This window comes from Vanellus vanellus, assembly GCF_965231255.1.
Source record: "Vanellus vanellus genome assembly, chromosome: 14".
NCBI lineage: Eukaryota > Metazoa > Chordata > Aves > Charadriiformes > Charadriidae > Vanellus > Vanellus vanellus.
This window is the reverse complement of record NC_138919.1, coordinates 14,276,280-14,291,732: the sequence shown is the minus strand read 5'-3', so window position 1 is coordinate 14,291,732 and position 15,453 is coordinate 14,276,280. Positions and strand designations below refer to the sequence as shown.

Below are 15,453 nucleotides of genomic sequence, written 5' to 3'. Positions count from 1 at the left end.
AAAAAAACAACCCAACCTGCTTTTCCCTGAAATCTCCCCCTTTCCCAGTGTGCCGGCTGGTAAGTCAATATTTTCCAGGAAAGCAGCTCTGCCTCGTGGTTAACCCCTCCTGTGCCGAGCACAAGGACCCCTGTGCTAGTGTGGGAACTCAGAGCCCGGGGGGTCCCGGGAGCAGCACCGGGTCAGAGCTGCCATAAAGGTTCAAAACTGCACCGGGGGGTTTAGACTGGACATTAGGAAGCATTTCTTTACCGAGAGGGTGGTCAAACACTGGAACAGCCTTCCTGGGGAGGTGGTTGATACTCTGTTTAAGAGGCAATGCCCTTAATAACATGCTTTAACTTTTGGTCAGCCCTGAAGTGGTCAGGCAGTGGGATATTATCATTGTAGGCCCCTTCCAACTGAAATAGATGTTCTGTTCTGTTCTATTCTATTCTATTCTATTCTATTCTATTCTATTCTATTCTAAACCCTCCTCTGCTTTGGCACAAGGTTTGCAGCAGAGACACGGTCACAGCATTTGGCCTTGTTATGGTAGATTGCGTTACTAACTGGGAGACGGGCAAAAATATCCACCCTGGATTCATCAGTTGGTGCTCACAAGCCAGAAACATGGAGCTTTCTACTTGGAAACTCGGATAAAAGACGAATTTCAAGAATCGGGGTCAGATTCTTGCACTGATGCAAAAAAGGAAAGTGCCAGGGGCTGCGTCTCACTTCCTCGCGTTGGAGCAGCTCATCTGGATTTGCAGCCGTGTAAATGAGCCCCGCTTGAGTCAGGCTCCCAAGGCGAAGCCACCCGTCTGCCCGGGGAACTCGGCCATCAAAGCGCTCCTCTCTGCAGACACGGTGGCCATGCAGCATCCCGGCTGCCCTGTCCCCGGCTGGGGCTTGAGGTGTGGCGAAGCACTGAGCCCAGGGAGGATTTAGAAGAAAAAATGAGTCGGAAACATGCAGAAAGTGGAGAAACTCCAGCAGGGCTTTCTCAAAGCTGGGTTGTGCCCAGCTCTGGTCTGTTGTCTGCAGGAGGGGGCAGTGGGGACAGGGGACACAGGGATGCAGGGCTATGACAGCCATGTGTTGGGATCAGGACACAAGGAGGAAGGAAGCATTCGGCTCCCATCAGATATCGGCTCAGGAGTTGTTTCAGATGGAACTGATGACTTTAGGGAAAGGCTGCACTGAGCCTGTGGGGATTTCCCAGTGGTGGGATGTCATCTCCGCGCTGTGAGCTGGGCAGCAAGGGCTGCAGCAGGGGTTGAGGGTGCTGGAGGAAAACCCATTATTTTGGGGTGAAATCCCAGCCCTGCTGAGCAAGTAGTGGTAGCCCCTTCGCTGGTGGAGTTCCACCTGGGACAGCAAACATGACAGAGCCGAGCACATGGTCAGCACCCATGGGGGAGCTCCAAAACCTCATCCCTGGCTGTTGTTCCCCCTTGGGTGGCCCAGGCCCGGTTGGTTGGGAGGTGTCCCGGATCGGGGCCGGTGCATCAAGCATGGGTGTGCATGGCGTGGCTGGAGCGTGCTGCGGTTGTACCCACCTCAGCCGCCGCCGGCTGCCCCAGCTTTGTTTTTATTGTGCGAGCAGATTTACGGTCTCTTTAGCGGGGTGTGTGCGCGCTTATGATTTATTAGACGGCAGCGCAAACACGGCATCCCATCGGTTGTGCGATGTGCTGGCTCCTACGGCCGCGTTGGAGGTGAGGAGTGGGACCGCAGAGCCCCACACCTGGAGCATCGCCTGACCCCCACGTGGCATGAAGGTGCCTGGGTCCCCAGTCCCCTGGGGATGGGGCACCCAGGCGTCTTCGCCCCCGCACGGTGAATTCAGCACCCGAATTGCATGCAGCCCCGGCGCAGGGAAGGAGCCGGCAGCTCCTTTGTGATCCCCTGCCTGCTGGCAGGGACAAGTCTCGTGGCCGAGCAGGTCAGTCCCCGCCGTCGCAGGTGTCCCCACTCGGCTGCCTGGGGCTGGAGAGGCAGCGCCCAGCACAGGCACCGGGGTTGGCTCCTCCTGGCTGCAGATAGAAGCATTAATTACAAGCTCCTAATTAATTTCCCATTTCTAGCAGAGGGCCTAATGACAAAGCAAGGCAGCGGGTTATGATACTGGGCTCTGCTCCCGGTTTGGGGGCTCCAGCTGCTCTTCTGGGCTTGGCTCCTGCTTCCCGCGCGCTCCCGGGTCCCACCGAGGGGTTTGGGGGCAGAGCCGAGCCCTCAGGCCGGTGTTTTGGCTGCGCTGTAACACCCAGACGCTTCTTTGCCCTCTGGAGCATCTTCCACCCGCCGGCTGCCAGCCATTTGCATGGAGCCGCGCACAACGTGGTGTTTTAGAGAGGGGGAAACTGAGGCACGGAGCAGTGATGGCAGCTTTACTCACAGCTGCTGGAGGACAGAGTCACCGGAGCCCCGGCGCTGACTCTAACCCTGGGGAAAGGTGGCTCAGGACAGACTTTTTCAGCGTCCTTGGGATGTGCTGAGCATTGCCTGTGGTCTGCTGCCTGCACCCTGTGTTGCGCTCCCGTCGCATCCCCATTGCAACCCACACTCCTTTACTGAAAGCCCCGAGGTGTCACCAGTTGGTGCTTCCCTTCCCCAGCTGCTGCTGCTGGGGGGGGCCGGGGGCTGCACCCCGCTTCGGCAGGGGTCACTTTGGAGGAGGATCGGGGCAACGTTCCCGGTTGTGTGTGAGGATCACCCATGCTATTCCCTGTGCTCATTGGTGGGAGGATGCAGACCGGCGAGCCAGGCGGCCCATCCATATTTATGCCTGACATTAATTTCCAGCCATTTCAGTGTTTTACGAGCGTAACAATAAAAAAAATTAAAAAAAAAAAAAAAAAAAAGGGTTGAGCGCTCGTTGAGACAGAGAAGTAATTGGGCGTTGACGGCCCTGGCGAGCTGCCACACGTGTCCCAGCGAGCTGCTGGGTGCTGCCCATGCGGAGGTAATTGCCGCAACGGTGCATGAACCCGTCTGGCCCTGTGCGCGGGGACGGGCAGTGCCTGCCCGTGGGGCTCTGCCACCTCCGGCCATAGCCCCGGGTCCCCGTGGGGCCTGTCCAGGCTCTGGAGGTCCCCCTGGGGCGGCTGCTGCTGGCTTTAATGTGGGGAAGGCTCGGTGGGGGTAGATCTGACCGGAGCTGGGTACAAGGCAGCAGGAGGTGAGGGTGATGCTGCTGGGCTGTATCCTGCCTGTTTTGAGGCTGATGGCGGAGAGCGAGGCTGGGGACAGGCAGAAGTGGATGTCCATGTGGGATGTGCTCTCTGCTTCACCACCCGGTCCTCTGCCAAGGTCTGGGCACCGTGGCCGTAGTGAAGGGGCCAATATCCAGCCTGGTGAGAGGGGGTACTGGGGAAGGGAGGAGGTGCTGGGCTGGCCTCTGCCCCGCGAGGGGTCCTGGCACGTCACCTGCCTCTGTCCCCCAGATGCTGTGGCCTGCGTGGACCCTGAGGAGTGCACCCGTGTGTGTGGGGCTGCTGTGGGCTGCTCCAACATCGCCTACCCCAAGCTGGTGGTTGAGCTGATGCCCAGCGGTAGGTGGGTGGGAAGGGGGCACCTTGGTCTCCGCCGGGCTTTGCTGCACCCCGGGGCTGCCCGTGCAGCCCTTTGAGGCTCACATGTTGGGGGAGGACCCTGTGGATGGTCTGGGTGGGTTCACGCATGGGACGGCCCATGCAGCCCCTCCAAGGGTGACTCCAGAAGTGAGGTGAGGGGATGTGGGTGACCCTGGGGCAGCGCAGGGTCTCAGCATCCCAGGGTGTCCCCAAACCCTGTCCTTGCCCCAGGGGAGACCTCAGTGTGTGCCTGCAGAGGGGAAGGCATTTCACCCGGGTGAAGTATCAGGGCTGTGCTGTCCCATCCCATTCCATCCCAACCCATCACCCTCAGTTCGGCCACTCCCTAATGGTCCTTCTCTTCCCCAGGGCTGCGGGGTCTGATGATCGCGGTGATGATGGCCGCCCTCATGTCATCCCTGACCTCCATATTCAACAGCAGCAGCACCCTCTTCACCATGGACATCTGGAGGAAGCTGAGGCCGGGGGCTGGCGAGCGAGAGCTGCTCTTGGTAGGCAGGTAGGCAGGTGCTTACCTGCACCATGGGTTTTGGGGAGACCCTGGCTTTTGGGGAGACGAGTGGAGCTGGTCCAGCCCTCTGTGATCTACCTTTGGTGCCTGCGAGCCTGCAAAGTGCCTGTGCTCAACCCGGTTTATGAAAGGAAAACAAGCCCTTGGATTATTTTATGTATGAAAGCGCTGGAAAGGCAGACGGGGCATTCAGGGCGTTTGGAGGAGCAGGGCTGTGCCCGGTACGAAGCATCTCCCTCGCCGTCTCCATGCCGTTCCCCGGGGAATGCCAGTGGCTGCTCCTGGACGAGGTCACAAGGGAAGTGCATGGGGGACCTTCATCAGGTGGCAAAGGGCAGCGCTGCCTGCGTATACCCCCGGCTGCTCCTGGGGGATGACGGGGGACGGCAGGGAGCCCGGGAACCCGCCCGTGGTGCCGTGCTCGAGGCGGTGGAGTCAGCGCTGGGGAATGCCCCGGTGCGGTGCCGGGGTGCGAGGGAGTGTCCTGGGCGCAGGGCAGACAATAACAAGGAGGGAATCTGGGTCAGGGCTCTGGCTGGGCTGTACTGGTGCTGCGGGGAGGGTTGGCTGGTCCGGCGGCTCCGGGAGCAGCCATTTCTCAGCATCCTCCATCTCCGGAGGGTGGAAAGGGGATGGGCATGAACCTGGGGAACCGCAGTCCCGCACAGCTCCCCCATAGGAACGGGGGTGCTTGTCTCGGGGCCTGCCTTGCCCCTCCCTGACACTGGCTTCGGTGCTGGTGACAAGGGGTGTAATAATGCCGGAGAGCTTTCCCGAGGACGGTTAATGAGTGTTTGTGAAGGGCTTTGCCCGCCCGGGGCGGGAGTCGCTGCTGCAGTTGATCCCGGGCAATTCATTAGTGCATCGGGCGATTAGTGGGAGCAGGGCACTGCAAATCACCGCTGCCGTACGGCCCCACGGGGATATAGCAAATGATAAACATTTTGGAGAGGAAAAAAAAGTTGTTTAACCTGAAAGTTTGAGGTTTTCCTACCTGCCAGTACTTGCGGCTCAGGGTTGCTTCTGAGCAGCCATCGGGGGGGGTCCCAGCCACCCCCTGGATGCCCCGTCCAGCTCAGCACGGGGCGGGAAGGGATTTGCTCATGAGTCTGGAGAGACCTCCCGGTTCCTGGATCTGGGGGTATGAGCTCCTGCCATGGCCGTGCCGCCTGGCTGGAAATCCCTGCTGGCGTTTGGTGTGTGCTCCATGCCAAGGTGATGGCACAGTGATAAGAACATCCGACCCTCCCCGAATCCCCCCCCGAGCTCCCCGCGGCAGGCTGTGCCGGGGCTCTGCAGTCTATCCCTGCCTGGATCCCGACCTGCTGAGGGGGCCATGGCTGTGCAGCACCCCCCAGCTCACCACCACGCTCAGAAACTCCTCCATTTTTCCCATGACCTTTTAGCATCATCTGTGGCTTAAAGACGTACTGAATGCGGGGTTTTCCTCCTACCCCTTGGGTCAGGGTCTGTGCTTTGTGCTCAGGCTGCTTCCTCTTTCCATCGTGCCAGGCAGGCAGGGGGGACTCCGTCTAGAGATGCTTTCATTGATTTTTTTTAATTTTATTTTTTTCCTACTTCTCCTTTTTGAGATGAGCAGATGGAGATGTAGGTAATTCTGTGAAGCTGTAAACAAGCTGGGCTGAGCTATAAATATGGCAGCTTTGGGGACGTGTCTTGCCCACCCTGCCTGCTCAGATTGGGCCCAAAAACCTGGGGTCTGGCCAACGCCTCTTGCTTCAGAGGAGGGTGATGCCGCAGGGTGCAGCTGGGCTTTGGGTGAGGATGGGGATGGAGTGGTGTTGGGGGACAGATGCACCCCTCTGTTGCAGCCTGGCTGGGGGGAGCTGAGCGCGGGGCAGCTCAGCCCACGTCCCCAGCTCTCAGCTGGGTGCTTTGGGTGGACGCAGGTGTGCTGAGAACATCACCCAAATCTTGCCAAAACACCCAGCCTCTGCGGCTGGGGACTTTTCGTAGCGAAAGTGCCCATTGCCTACAGTTTCCCCATGGGGGTGTCCAACTTAGCAGCCCCCAGAGCTGGGAAGGGGCCTGAGGAGTGTTCGCCTGCCTGGGATGGAGCCAGCGCTGGCACAATTAGCATACTCTGTGGCCCCAGGGATGTCACCCAGTGATGAGCATCCTCCCACCAATCCTCCAGTATCCCCTGTCCATCTCTTCTGCACTGGCACTGGGATTCAACCCCTGACCCTGGGGATCCCCCACCACCATGGTGATGCCATGGGTGCAAGGAGGTGCAGGTGGGACAGTAGCATCACCCCGCACTGCATCGCTGCCGCTCGCAGGGTGGTCACGGTGGTGCTGGTGGCCCTCAGCGTGGTCTGGATCCCCATCCTGCAGAGCTCCAGTGGTGGCCAGCTCTACGTCTACATCCAGGCTGTCACAAGCTACCTGGCTCCTCCCGTCACCGCCGTCTTCGTCCTGGCTGTCTTCTGGCCTCGAGCAAATGAGCAGGTACATGCCTGGGAATGGCTTGGGGACACAGGGTGGTGCCAACACTTTCCTGCTGCCCCGCTCCCGGGGACCCAGTGGGGCTTGGGGGGGCTGGAGGAGGAAAGGGGGAGGCTGTGGTGGAGGGGCTGGGGAGAGGAACTGAGCCCGGCTCGCATGTCCCTGGGAGCTGGTGTGTGGCTGGTGCGAGGAGGAGGAGGCAGGTGCCACCATACGCAGCCACCAAGTGTGGCACAGCCAACGGGGCTGGCAGGGGACATCCTCTATCGATGGGGTGCCGGTTTGGGCCAGGGCTTGGCCAGCCAGGGTGCGGGGTGCTGTCCCAACACAGAGGGGCTGCTCCACCCTCTCCCAGGGCTGGTTGGAGAGAGTGGCTCTCCGGGGGCATTTATTCCCCCCGTGGGGCTGCTGTCCCCCTCTGGCCACCCCCTGCCGACTTTTGCTTTGCAGGGAGCTTTCTGGGGCCTGATGGTGGGGCTGGCGCTGGGACTGGCCAGGATGGGGCTGGAGCTGGTGCACCCTGTGCCCCGCTGTGGGGTCCCCGACCAGCGGCCCTGGCTGCTCGCCGACATCCACTACCTGCACTTCGCTGTGCTGCTCTGCGCTGCCACGGGCGCCGTCGTGGTGGGGGGCAGCCTGCTGACCCCCCCGCCACCTCCGGCACGGGTGAGCAGGGCACCTGGGACCCCTCACCCCAGCCCCCATGGCTGTGTCCACCCTCCTTGGCCAGAGACATTGGTGTCACCCAGGTGCACCCCAAGCTCAGCCAAAGGGGGTCCCCTGGTGGGATCTGGCCCGGGGGTGTTTTCTCACTGAATCTCACCCTGGTTTCCAGCTAAAGGATCTCACCTGGTGGACCCTCTCGTGGGATTCCCCCCAGCCCTCTGTGGACCCCCCATCCCAGGGACACCTTGACGGTGAGTGTGTCCTTGGGGGTGTCTAGCAGGGGAGACAACTTCAGTGCCCCCCACTCCCTGCCTGTAATGTGCAGCAGGACAGCATGGATGCTCCATGCCTCAGTTTACCCGGGGACATGCCACCCACCAGCAGGTGGCTGGTCCCCACGGCACCCTGTCCCCTACGCTCGCCATCTTTCTGTGCCAGGTTCCTACTCAGCTGCCCCGGGGAGCCAGCAGCCAGCAAAGGCCACAGGATCCCTGTCCACAGCCTTCGGGGATACCACGGAGCCCCCCTTCTGGGCCCGCGTCTGCGGCATCAACGCTGTTGTCCTGATGTGCATCAATATTTTCTGCTATGCCTATTTCGCCTAGCGGCCTGCCAGCCCCCGAGCAAGGGGGAAAGGCGCTGGGGGGGTTGGGCAGAAATGGGGATTTGGATGATAGTTTTTATTTGTCACGTTTGGGATATGGGATGTTTAAATCCACTGGTGCAATGAGATGGGCGTTCTCAGTGCCACGGACTCCAAGTGCATCCCGGGGGGCTGTGAGGCGGGGGGGCATTTGTGGGGGCAGCGAGTCCCTGGGAGGGGTCTGGGGAGAGGTACTGGGGTGGGCAAGTGGGGGCTGCAGGGGAAGCGAAACCACAGCAAAGCAGCAGGCGCACAAATGTGGCCGTGGGACCACTGTGGCACTAGTGGAAAAGGAGTGGTCACACTCAAGGGTGTCACCCAAACACATTTTACTAGCTCTAAATAAAAAATAATTAGAAAAAAACAAAAACCAAAAAAAAAAAAATCCACGATTTGCAGCTATGAACAGCACCTGCAGGACTGAATCCCAGGACCAGCCTTTCCCGGCATCCCGTGCCCCGGCACCCCTCTGCGGCATTACCTGGCCGCATCCCGGCCACCTGCAGCCCTCCTTGAAGCTCGGGCTTCACTTACAGGGTCTGGAGAGGAATGAAGGTTTGGGGCGCTGGTGTTCTCCCCCTCCGTTGCTGCCACTCCATCAGGTTGCGGTGCTGGAAAAGTTTTTATGGCCCTGGTTCAATGCTCTGTGCTCCCTCCCCGGGGAGCACTGCTGCCAGCCCGCAGCGAGAGGCGATGACTGGGCTGGGGATGGTGGAGGTCTCCTGGGTCAGGGCAGCAGGGAGAGCCATGGCTGATGTTTCAGGGTGCCGGAGAAGGGCAGCCCCTGGGTGGGTATCACCGCCAGCTTGGCCTCCACCTCCAGCACAGCACACGTGGCCCCGGGACTTCGTGCGTCGGCAGCCCAGCGTGGGGATGGGCACCATCCATGGGGGTGAAGGGACGTGCAGTCTGCATGCAGGCACGAAGCAGCTCCGGTTGAGTGGGGGTAGTGGTGGCCATGGTCCTCCACGTTCGCCCGCAGCACTGGCAGCAGCTCACTTGCGGATGGGGTGGACGTAGTTGCGGGGGAAGAGGCCGATGCGCCCGTAGATCTTCCCCTGCCACCAGTTGGGGTCGGGGCAGTCCAGGACCTCGATGATGTCCCCACGGAGGAAGGGCAGCTGGGAGCCGTCATGGGCTGAGAAGTCGAATTGGGCTTGCACGAATTTGGGCCTCCTCACCTGGAGGAAAGTCGAGGGCAGGGGTTGGTGGGGGGAGAGGCACCCCCATTTGCCAGCCCCTCTGCACTGGGTTGCACTGCCTGAGTCCCCAGCTTGACAGGGATGCTGTGCCACCACATGGTGAGGACCAGCCTGGTGGGGTCAGAGCATAGAGGGTGCGGGGGTACCTGGGGTGCCTGCTTCAAGGACGAGAGATGGGAGCTAAAGAAATCCTGCCATGGGAAGAACTGGAGTACTAGGGACAGCCCTGGGTGCATGGCAGAGCCTGGGAAGCCGGGGACCACCCTGGGGCGCAGGGAAGAGCCTGGGGTGGAGGGGAGCACCTCAGGGCACAGGGCTCCCTGTTCCTGCTGCCTGGGAGAGCCGAGATGGGTGCCAGGGGACCCCTACACCTCGGAGGCAGTTGGCACCCCTCTCCTTCCCAGGTTCTTCCCAGGCCCCTTTGGATGCCAGAGTCACCCCCAGCCCAGCTTGCAGGGCCCAGTTTCACCACCAACACAACCGCCACCCCAGAGCTCAGCTTTGCTGGAGCTCACCCAGAGCTGGCTGCGCCCTGTCCCAAGCTGGTCGGGCTCTGCCACCCGCCCCAGGCATCATCCCTGACCCGAGGGATGGCGGCGGGGGCCTGGGGCGAGCTGCTGTGCCCTGCCCTGCCCTGCCAAGCTGTGCCGGTAGCTTTTCTCCACCCTGATGGCTTCCTCACAGTGCTGCCTGTGTTGGGCTGTTGCACCCTCTCCTGCTCAATACCACCTCAAGACGAGCCTGAGCACAGGGCTCCTGGGATGTCCCTGTTCCCCTCTGCAGGGATGCAGCAGCTGGCGGGCGCTGAGCCTCGAAGGGACTAACACAGGGCTCGGGGACCATATCCCCAGGATGCTTTGCCTGAGGGTGGTGGGGGAGTCTGTGCCAGGAGGGTCTGGACCCCATCTCTGCTCTGAGCTGGGCCATTTGCTTTCCTTGGTTTCATTCCGCTTTGGCATTTTTTGGTCATTGCCAGAGTCGCGTGGATGGCAGGGAGAAACAGGAAAAGTTCAGGCAGAAAGAAATCCCCATGCCCTGGGAGCCGTAGCCCCATGACACCTCCTCATGAGCACAGTCTGGGGTGAAGCGAGACCATAGCGGTGCTGCTGACCCACGGGTCCGTGCTGTGCCTCAGTTTCCCTATGGACCATAGCCGGGTGGTGGCAGCCCTGGTACCAGGAAAGTGATGGGGGATCCCAAAGGGGATCAGATATGGGCTCCCAGCCTGTCCCCGCTGAAGGGCATGGTGCCATCCTAAGCTCCAGCCCTGCATGTCCCCATGTCCCCATCCCCTGACAGTACCTCCTGGGTCTGGTCTTCATCCCGGAGGAAGATCTGCTGCTTTTTGGCGATAGTGGTTGTCCTGTAGAAATCCACCAGCTCGTTGAGGGAGTTGAACTTTTCCTCCCAGAGGAAATATTTGCCGTTCCTCTCCCTCAGCACCTTGAAGTGCTGGACGTGCTGCCCATAGCTGCAGGAGAAGGATGGACGTTACCCTACCCCTGGGATGCTGGCAGCACCCAAACCCCCTTCTGGCATTGTGGACCAAGCCCAGGGGCAGCTCACTGGGATGGTCAGGCTGTGCGGGATGCGGCTGCACCCACAGGTCCCCCTACACCCATCCTGCCATGGCCAGGGGTGATGGTGGCACTGGGGTCGCTCGTGGCCCCGCTGAGACCTCATCCCACATGTAGCTGAAGCTCAGTGCCTGGCCCCGGCACAGAGGGATGCCTGTGGGCTCGGGGCTGGCAGTGTGCCGGCCACATGCAAGGCAGGTGGCTTTGTCCGGGGAGCAAACAGGGGCCACATCTGAGAGAAGTGTGGTGAGAGCTGCAGCTCTCAGCTCAGCGTGTTCTGGGAGGAGACTGCAAAGACTGGGCTCAAGCTCCCAAACCCCCTGTGTCCCCGGGAACCCCCAAGCTGCAGGAGGACAGGGTTTCCCTCGCCAGCCCCGCATGCTGGCACCCCCTCGGTGTGTACCTGGGGGTGGCAGGTTGGGGTGCCCACACCGCGGGGCTGGCATGGGGCTGCTGCGGTGACCCACTGCTGCCAGGCCCCTGGGCAGGGGCAGGGACCCGGCCACGCTGGTGACGCATGGCAGAACACAGCTCCCTTTCATTATGGGTAAGAAACCTCCTTAAACGCTTAATTAGAGATTAGCAGCGTGAGAAAGTGCCTGGCTGGCCTGGGGCTGGCTCCTGCTACCCTGGCCCCGGGCAGGGAAGGGGCAGCGATGGGGTGAGAGGCTCCGGGGCAGGCTCTGCCCATTGGCACGCTGCCTTCATACAGCCCTGGCTGCCCATGCCGAAATCATCGGCCCCGCGGGATTGGGATGCTGCGGCCCTTCATCCCTGGGGATGCTCTGGGCAACTTGTTCCTCCGGGCCATGTCCTCTGGGTTGTGCTTGCAGCTTGGCCCCAGCCCTGTTGTTATCCACATGGCCATATTTAGGGGCACCCCAGCGAGGGACCCCAGGCGAGGCAGCGATGCAGCCCAGCGGTGCAGGCAGGGGGCAGGCAGGGGGCAGGAAGCAGCAGGGACCACAGCAGAGCAAGAATCTGCAGAGGGAAGGAAGGAGAGGAATGCCCTGTGCGAAGCTGCACCTGGATGCTGGGGGGATACAGCTCCGCAGCCCCCAGCCCCTTCGAGGTGTCCTGGGCAGGGCAGGGTGCTCGCCCCTTCCCCAGCACTGCGGCAGGGAGAGTGGCCTGGTGCCCTCGGTCCCCAAAGCAGGGGGTTGTGGGCGACCTCTGCCCATCCCGCCGCATGTCCGTCTGTATCCCACGGCCACTTACTTGACAGAGACGGAGAACTCCCCCGGGGAGCTCTCGCTGTCACGGATCAGGAAAGCTCCCAGGTGCTTGCGCTTGAGGAGCTGCTCCTCCGCCAGGTGCCGGGAGATCCTGCCCGCGTACCACCTGCGAGGGGCATCAGGCTCAGCCGCGCCGGCACCCCTTGACACCCGGGGACACCCCAGTGTCGCATCCTCACCCCGCAGGATGGAGGCACCAAGAGCCCTGATACCAGCAGGAGCAGGGTCCCCGTTGGGGTCCCCAGAGGGCTGGAACCCCCTCACAGTGTTTTCTCCTTTCCTTTTCCACCCCACCCCCCCACCCCCCGATTTATCACAGCACTTTGGCGGAGGGAGGGACCACAGGGCGCTGTGGGTGCAGACGTGTCCCCGTGCAACATCACTGACAGCCACGACCGCATCCTGTCACCCGGCTCATCACATCACGTATCTCATCCCCCACTTTGCTGCCTGTCCCCCCACTCTCCACCATGTCCCATGGTCCCCCATGGAAACAACCCTTCCAGGTGCTACGGGGGGGCTGCAGAGCAGAAAACCCTCCGTGACAGGATGAAACCCTTCGTGCCTGCATTGCTGGCAGCTGGTGGAATGAGGTGGTGGAGCAGAGTCCCCATCTCCTGTCCCTGCCAAGGCTGTGTCCGTGCATTTGGGACCCTCAGGCCACAGAGAGCCTCTGCTACCTGTTAAAATTGCCCCGTGAATGATCGGCCATGGACTTTAGCACAGAGCATCTCCCAGTGTCAAGCTTTCAGGTGCTGCATGGAAGAGGCTGTCTCGCCCATCCCGGCTTGTTAACCGAAGCCAGAGAGGCAATGGGATCTGCCTGGGGCTGCCCTGAGCCCACGCGTTCCTGCTCCCCAGCCACAGCCCCGAGCAGGTTTTGCTATGGCATTTAAATGTGATTTACCAGGGGATAATGATACATAAAACACAGGTTAAAACAGGGATGGATTATGCTGGGCTTTAATAACATAGTAATAGGATTGTGTCTAATGCAGTTGTAATCCCATAACGCTTTGTTGTTCCCCAATTATCATTTATTTAGCAGGCGGCCCAGTGTGAGGGATGAATTTCTGTGTGTTGGGGGTGGGTGGGCACACTGATGCTTTCCGTCCCCTCTGGCCGTGGTGGCAATGGCAGACTGATCCAGCAGGCAGACCCCATCGCTCTGTGACTCAGTTTCCCCATGTGTGGGACTTCCCTGGCTCGTGGCAGACCTTTGGGCATCGGGATGCACCGTTGGGATCGGTGCCTGGGTGGCAGGAGAGGATATCCTGGTGCTGGTGGGTGCTACCAGAGCGGGGTTTCGAGCCCCCCTTCCCCATGTGGTGGGATGGTACTTACGGATGTGGCTTGACCTTGATGTAGTTTTTGGGGACGAAGCCCTCGCAGCCGTACAGCTCGGCTTTGTACCAGTTCTGGTCGTCTTCCATGTTCAGGATCTAAGGAGGGAGAAGAACAGGGAGGTGTCAGCCCAGCTGCTCTCCCCGTGTGGGAGAGGGGCCGAGTGGGACTGCCACTGCTGCCCCAGACACTATGTCACCCACCAACACTTGGGGAAGAGGGGACTCTAACAAAGGTGACATGGTTCGTGGGTGTTGGGGGGCAACTGTACAGAGCTGGCTGCTCCCCCCAGCCCTCCTCAGCTCACGGTTGGTCTGGTTCCCTGCAGGTGCCGAGAGCTGGGGGGGGGGAACCCAGTATTACCCCAAACTCTCAGCCAGGGAAGAGGGTAAAAACTGTCCCTGGAGGAGACGAGGTGGCAGCCAGACCCTGCGTCCCCCCGGGGCGGTGGCATCTGGGTGCTCCGTGGGAGGAAGCGCCCGGGTGCGATCAAGGGTGCTGACACCCGCTTCCGCGCGACACCATTTTCCAGCCTCCCACGCAGGGGCCCAGGGGCCGGCACAGCTGTGCAAACAGGATCCGAAACCCCACGGCGCACGGCGCCGGCGCTGCGGGGAAAACACACCGGGGAGGCAGGGACGAGCATGGCGGGTTTGGGGCCCTGGGTTACAGCCGGGCCATGCCTTCGCCCTCGCCGGGGCTGGCTGCACCCACGGGGGGCTACCGGGTGCCGAGGGTCCAGGAGGAGCTGCCAGCATCTCAGCATCAGCCCCGCAGAGAAGGGCGAGTGGCCAGGCAGCGTGACAGGGTGCCCTCGCCCCCAGCACTCCCCTGGGAATGTTTTGAGCCCCCCCTCTGAAGCTTTTTGGGATGCCAGGGTGGCATCCGAGAGCTTGTCTGGATGCCAGCGCCTGGATGGGGATTTGGGCATACGCGCCCTGCTGCCAGGTCCCCGCGGCCCCCAGTGGCTCTGTGGGGCAGGGGAAATGTGTTCCAGCCCTGGGGGGCTGCCACAGAGCACAGCTGGTGGCACCGATGGCCAGGGAGGCCATGTGTCTCATGCCAGCTGGGACTTCTCTGGAGATGTGGCTGGTGGCACAGACAAGTGGTGGCACAGACATCCCCACCACTGGGGATGCTGCTCCACACCCCGAAAACCTCAAGGATGGCTCCTTCTCCCCCACAGAAAGCCCCAAAGCGGCAACAAAGCCAGGTGCAATGAGAGCAACGGTGTCGCCCCATGCCATGTGCTGACCCTGTCCCCCAAAGCAGCAACATCCCACCCCCCGCAATGGCTGGTGACCCCCCCTGCTTCCCGTACCTTCAGGGTGTCCCCTTTCTGAAAGGGCAGCTCGTCCTTCTCCGTCGCCTGGAAGCTGTACAGAGCCACCGACTCCATGGCGCTGGCTGTCACCGGGCGGTGGTGGCGAGGGGTCCCGGGGACTCGCTGTGCCAGGGGCACAGGGTTGCCTGGGGCTCACCGCCCCGCGGCGTGGGGGTAGGGGGTGAGCGCACAGCACGGCAGTGCCGGCGGACAGGAAGCCGCGCTGATGTCAGTGCGCTGCTGGGGCGAAACGATGAGCACCACTCAGGATGCTGCAGGCGGGCACAGCTGCCCAGATGTGCTGGGGGCCCGGGGGGGGGGGGGTAGCCGTGCCAGCCCACCTGGATTCCAGAGGCCCCCCTGCAAAAGGACCTGGGTACATCAGGTGGCGGCACAATTCGGCATCACCTCTGTGGTGGGCTGTGGGCAGCAGCGTTGGGCGGTTTGTAAGGTTTTGGAAGGAAACAAGACAGTGATGGGCCGGACACACGGGTTGAGGATGTGGGTGAAGCGTGTCTTAACAAGAGGTAACAGGCATAAACTTGAACATAGGAAGTTCCATCTAAACATGGGGAGGAACTTCTTTCCTTTGAGGGCGGCAGAGCACTGGCACAGGCTGCCCGGAGAGGTGGGGGAGTCTCTCACTCTGGAGCCATTCCAAACCCGCCTGGATGCCGTCCTGTGCCACTGCTGGAGGTGCCCCTGCTGTGGCAGGGGGTGGGACTGGGGGAGCTCCAGAGGTCCCTTCCAACCCTGACCAGTCTGGGATTCTGTGAAGAGCACAGCCAGCAGGTCAAGAGTACTGATGGGGGAGTCTCTGATGTCTTGTAAGGGCTGAGCTGCTGGCACGGCCTTTGAAAGGTGGCTTGGCGGGGAATGGTTGTTTCAGCAAAAAAAAATCCTG

At 61.3% G+C, this 15,453-nt stretch overlaps 2 protein-coding genes across 3 annotated transcripts in view; one reads left to right on the top strand and one right to left on the bottom strand.

Annotated features, from left to right (window-relative positions):
• Positions 1–7,829, top strand: part of SLC5A10 (solute carrier family 5 member 10) — a gene marked incomplete at both ends in the record, with an annotated part of 40,959 nt that extends 33,130 nt beyond the window's left edge. The window contains 6 exons of the mRNA XM_082490629.1: positions 3,429–3,536; positions 3,927–4,077; positions 6,393–6,561; positions 7,009–7,224; positions 7,394–7,475; positions 7,663–7,829. Coding sequence (XP_082346755.1) covers positions 3,429–3,536; positions 3,927–4,077; positions 6,393–6,561; positions 7,009–7,224; positions 7,394–7,475; positions 7,663–7,829 — 893 coding nt within the window. The remainder of the gene's footprint in view (positions 1–3,428; positions 3,537–3,926; positions 4,078–6,392; positions 6,562–7,008; positions 7,225–7,393; positions 7,476–7,662) is intronic.
• A 1,033-nt stretch (positions 7,830–8,862) lies between these two features.
• GRAP (GRB2 related adaptor protein) lies at positions 8,863–14,624 on the bottom strand (the record flags this gene model as incomplete). 2 transcript variants are annotated; one of them, XM_082490527.1, is made up of 5 exons in its annotated part: positions 8,863–9,153; positions 10,372–10,540; positions 11,865–11,987; positions 13,226–13,323; positions 14,547–14,624. In XM_082490527.1, 5 exons carry the CDS (start codon positions 14,622–14,624, stop codon positions 8,863–8,865), a joined length of 759 nt encoding a protein of 252 aa, XP_082346653.1. The 2 variants fall into 2 exon arrangements, with proteins under 2 accessions (XP_082346653.1, XP_082346654.1); XM_082490528.1 differs by having other exon boundaries at positions 8,863–9,048.
• Between the last annotated feature and the right edge of the window lie 829 nt (positions 14,625–15,453).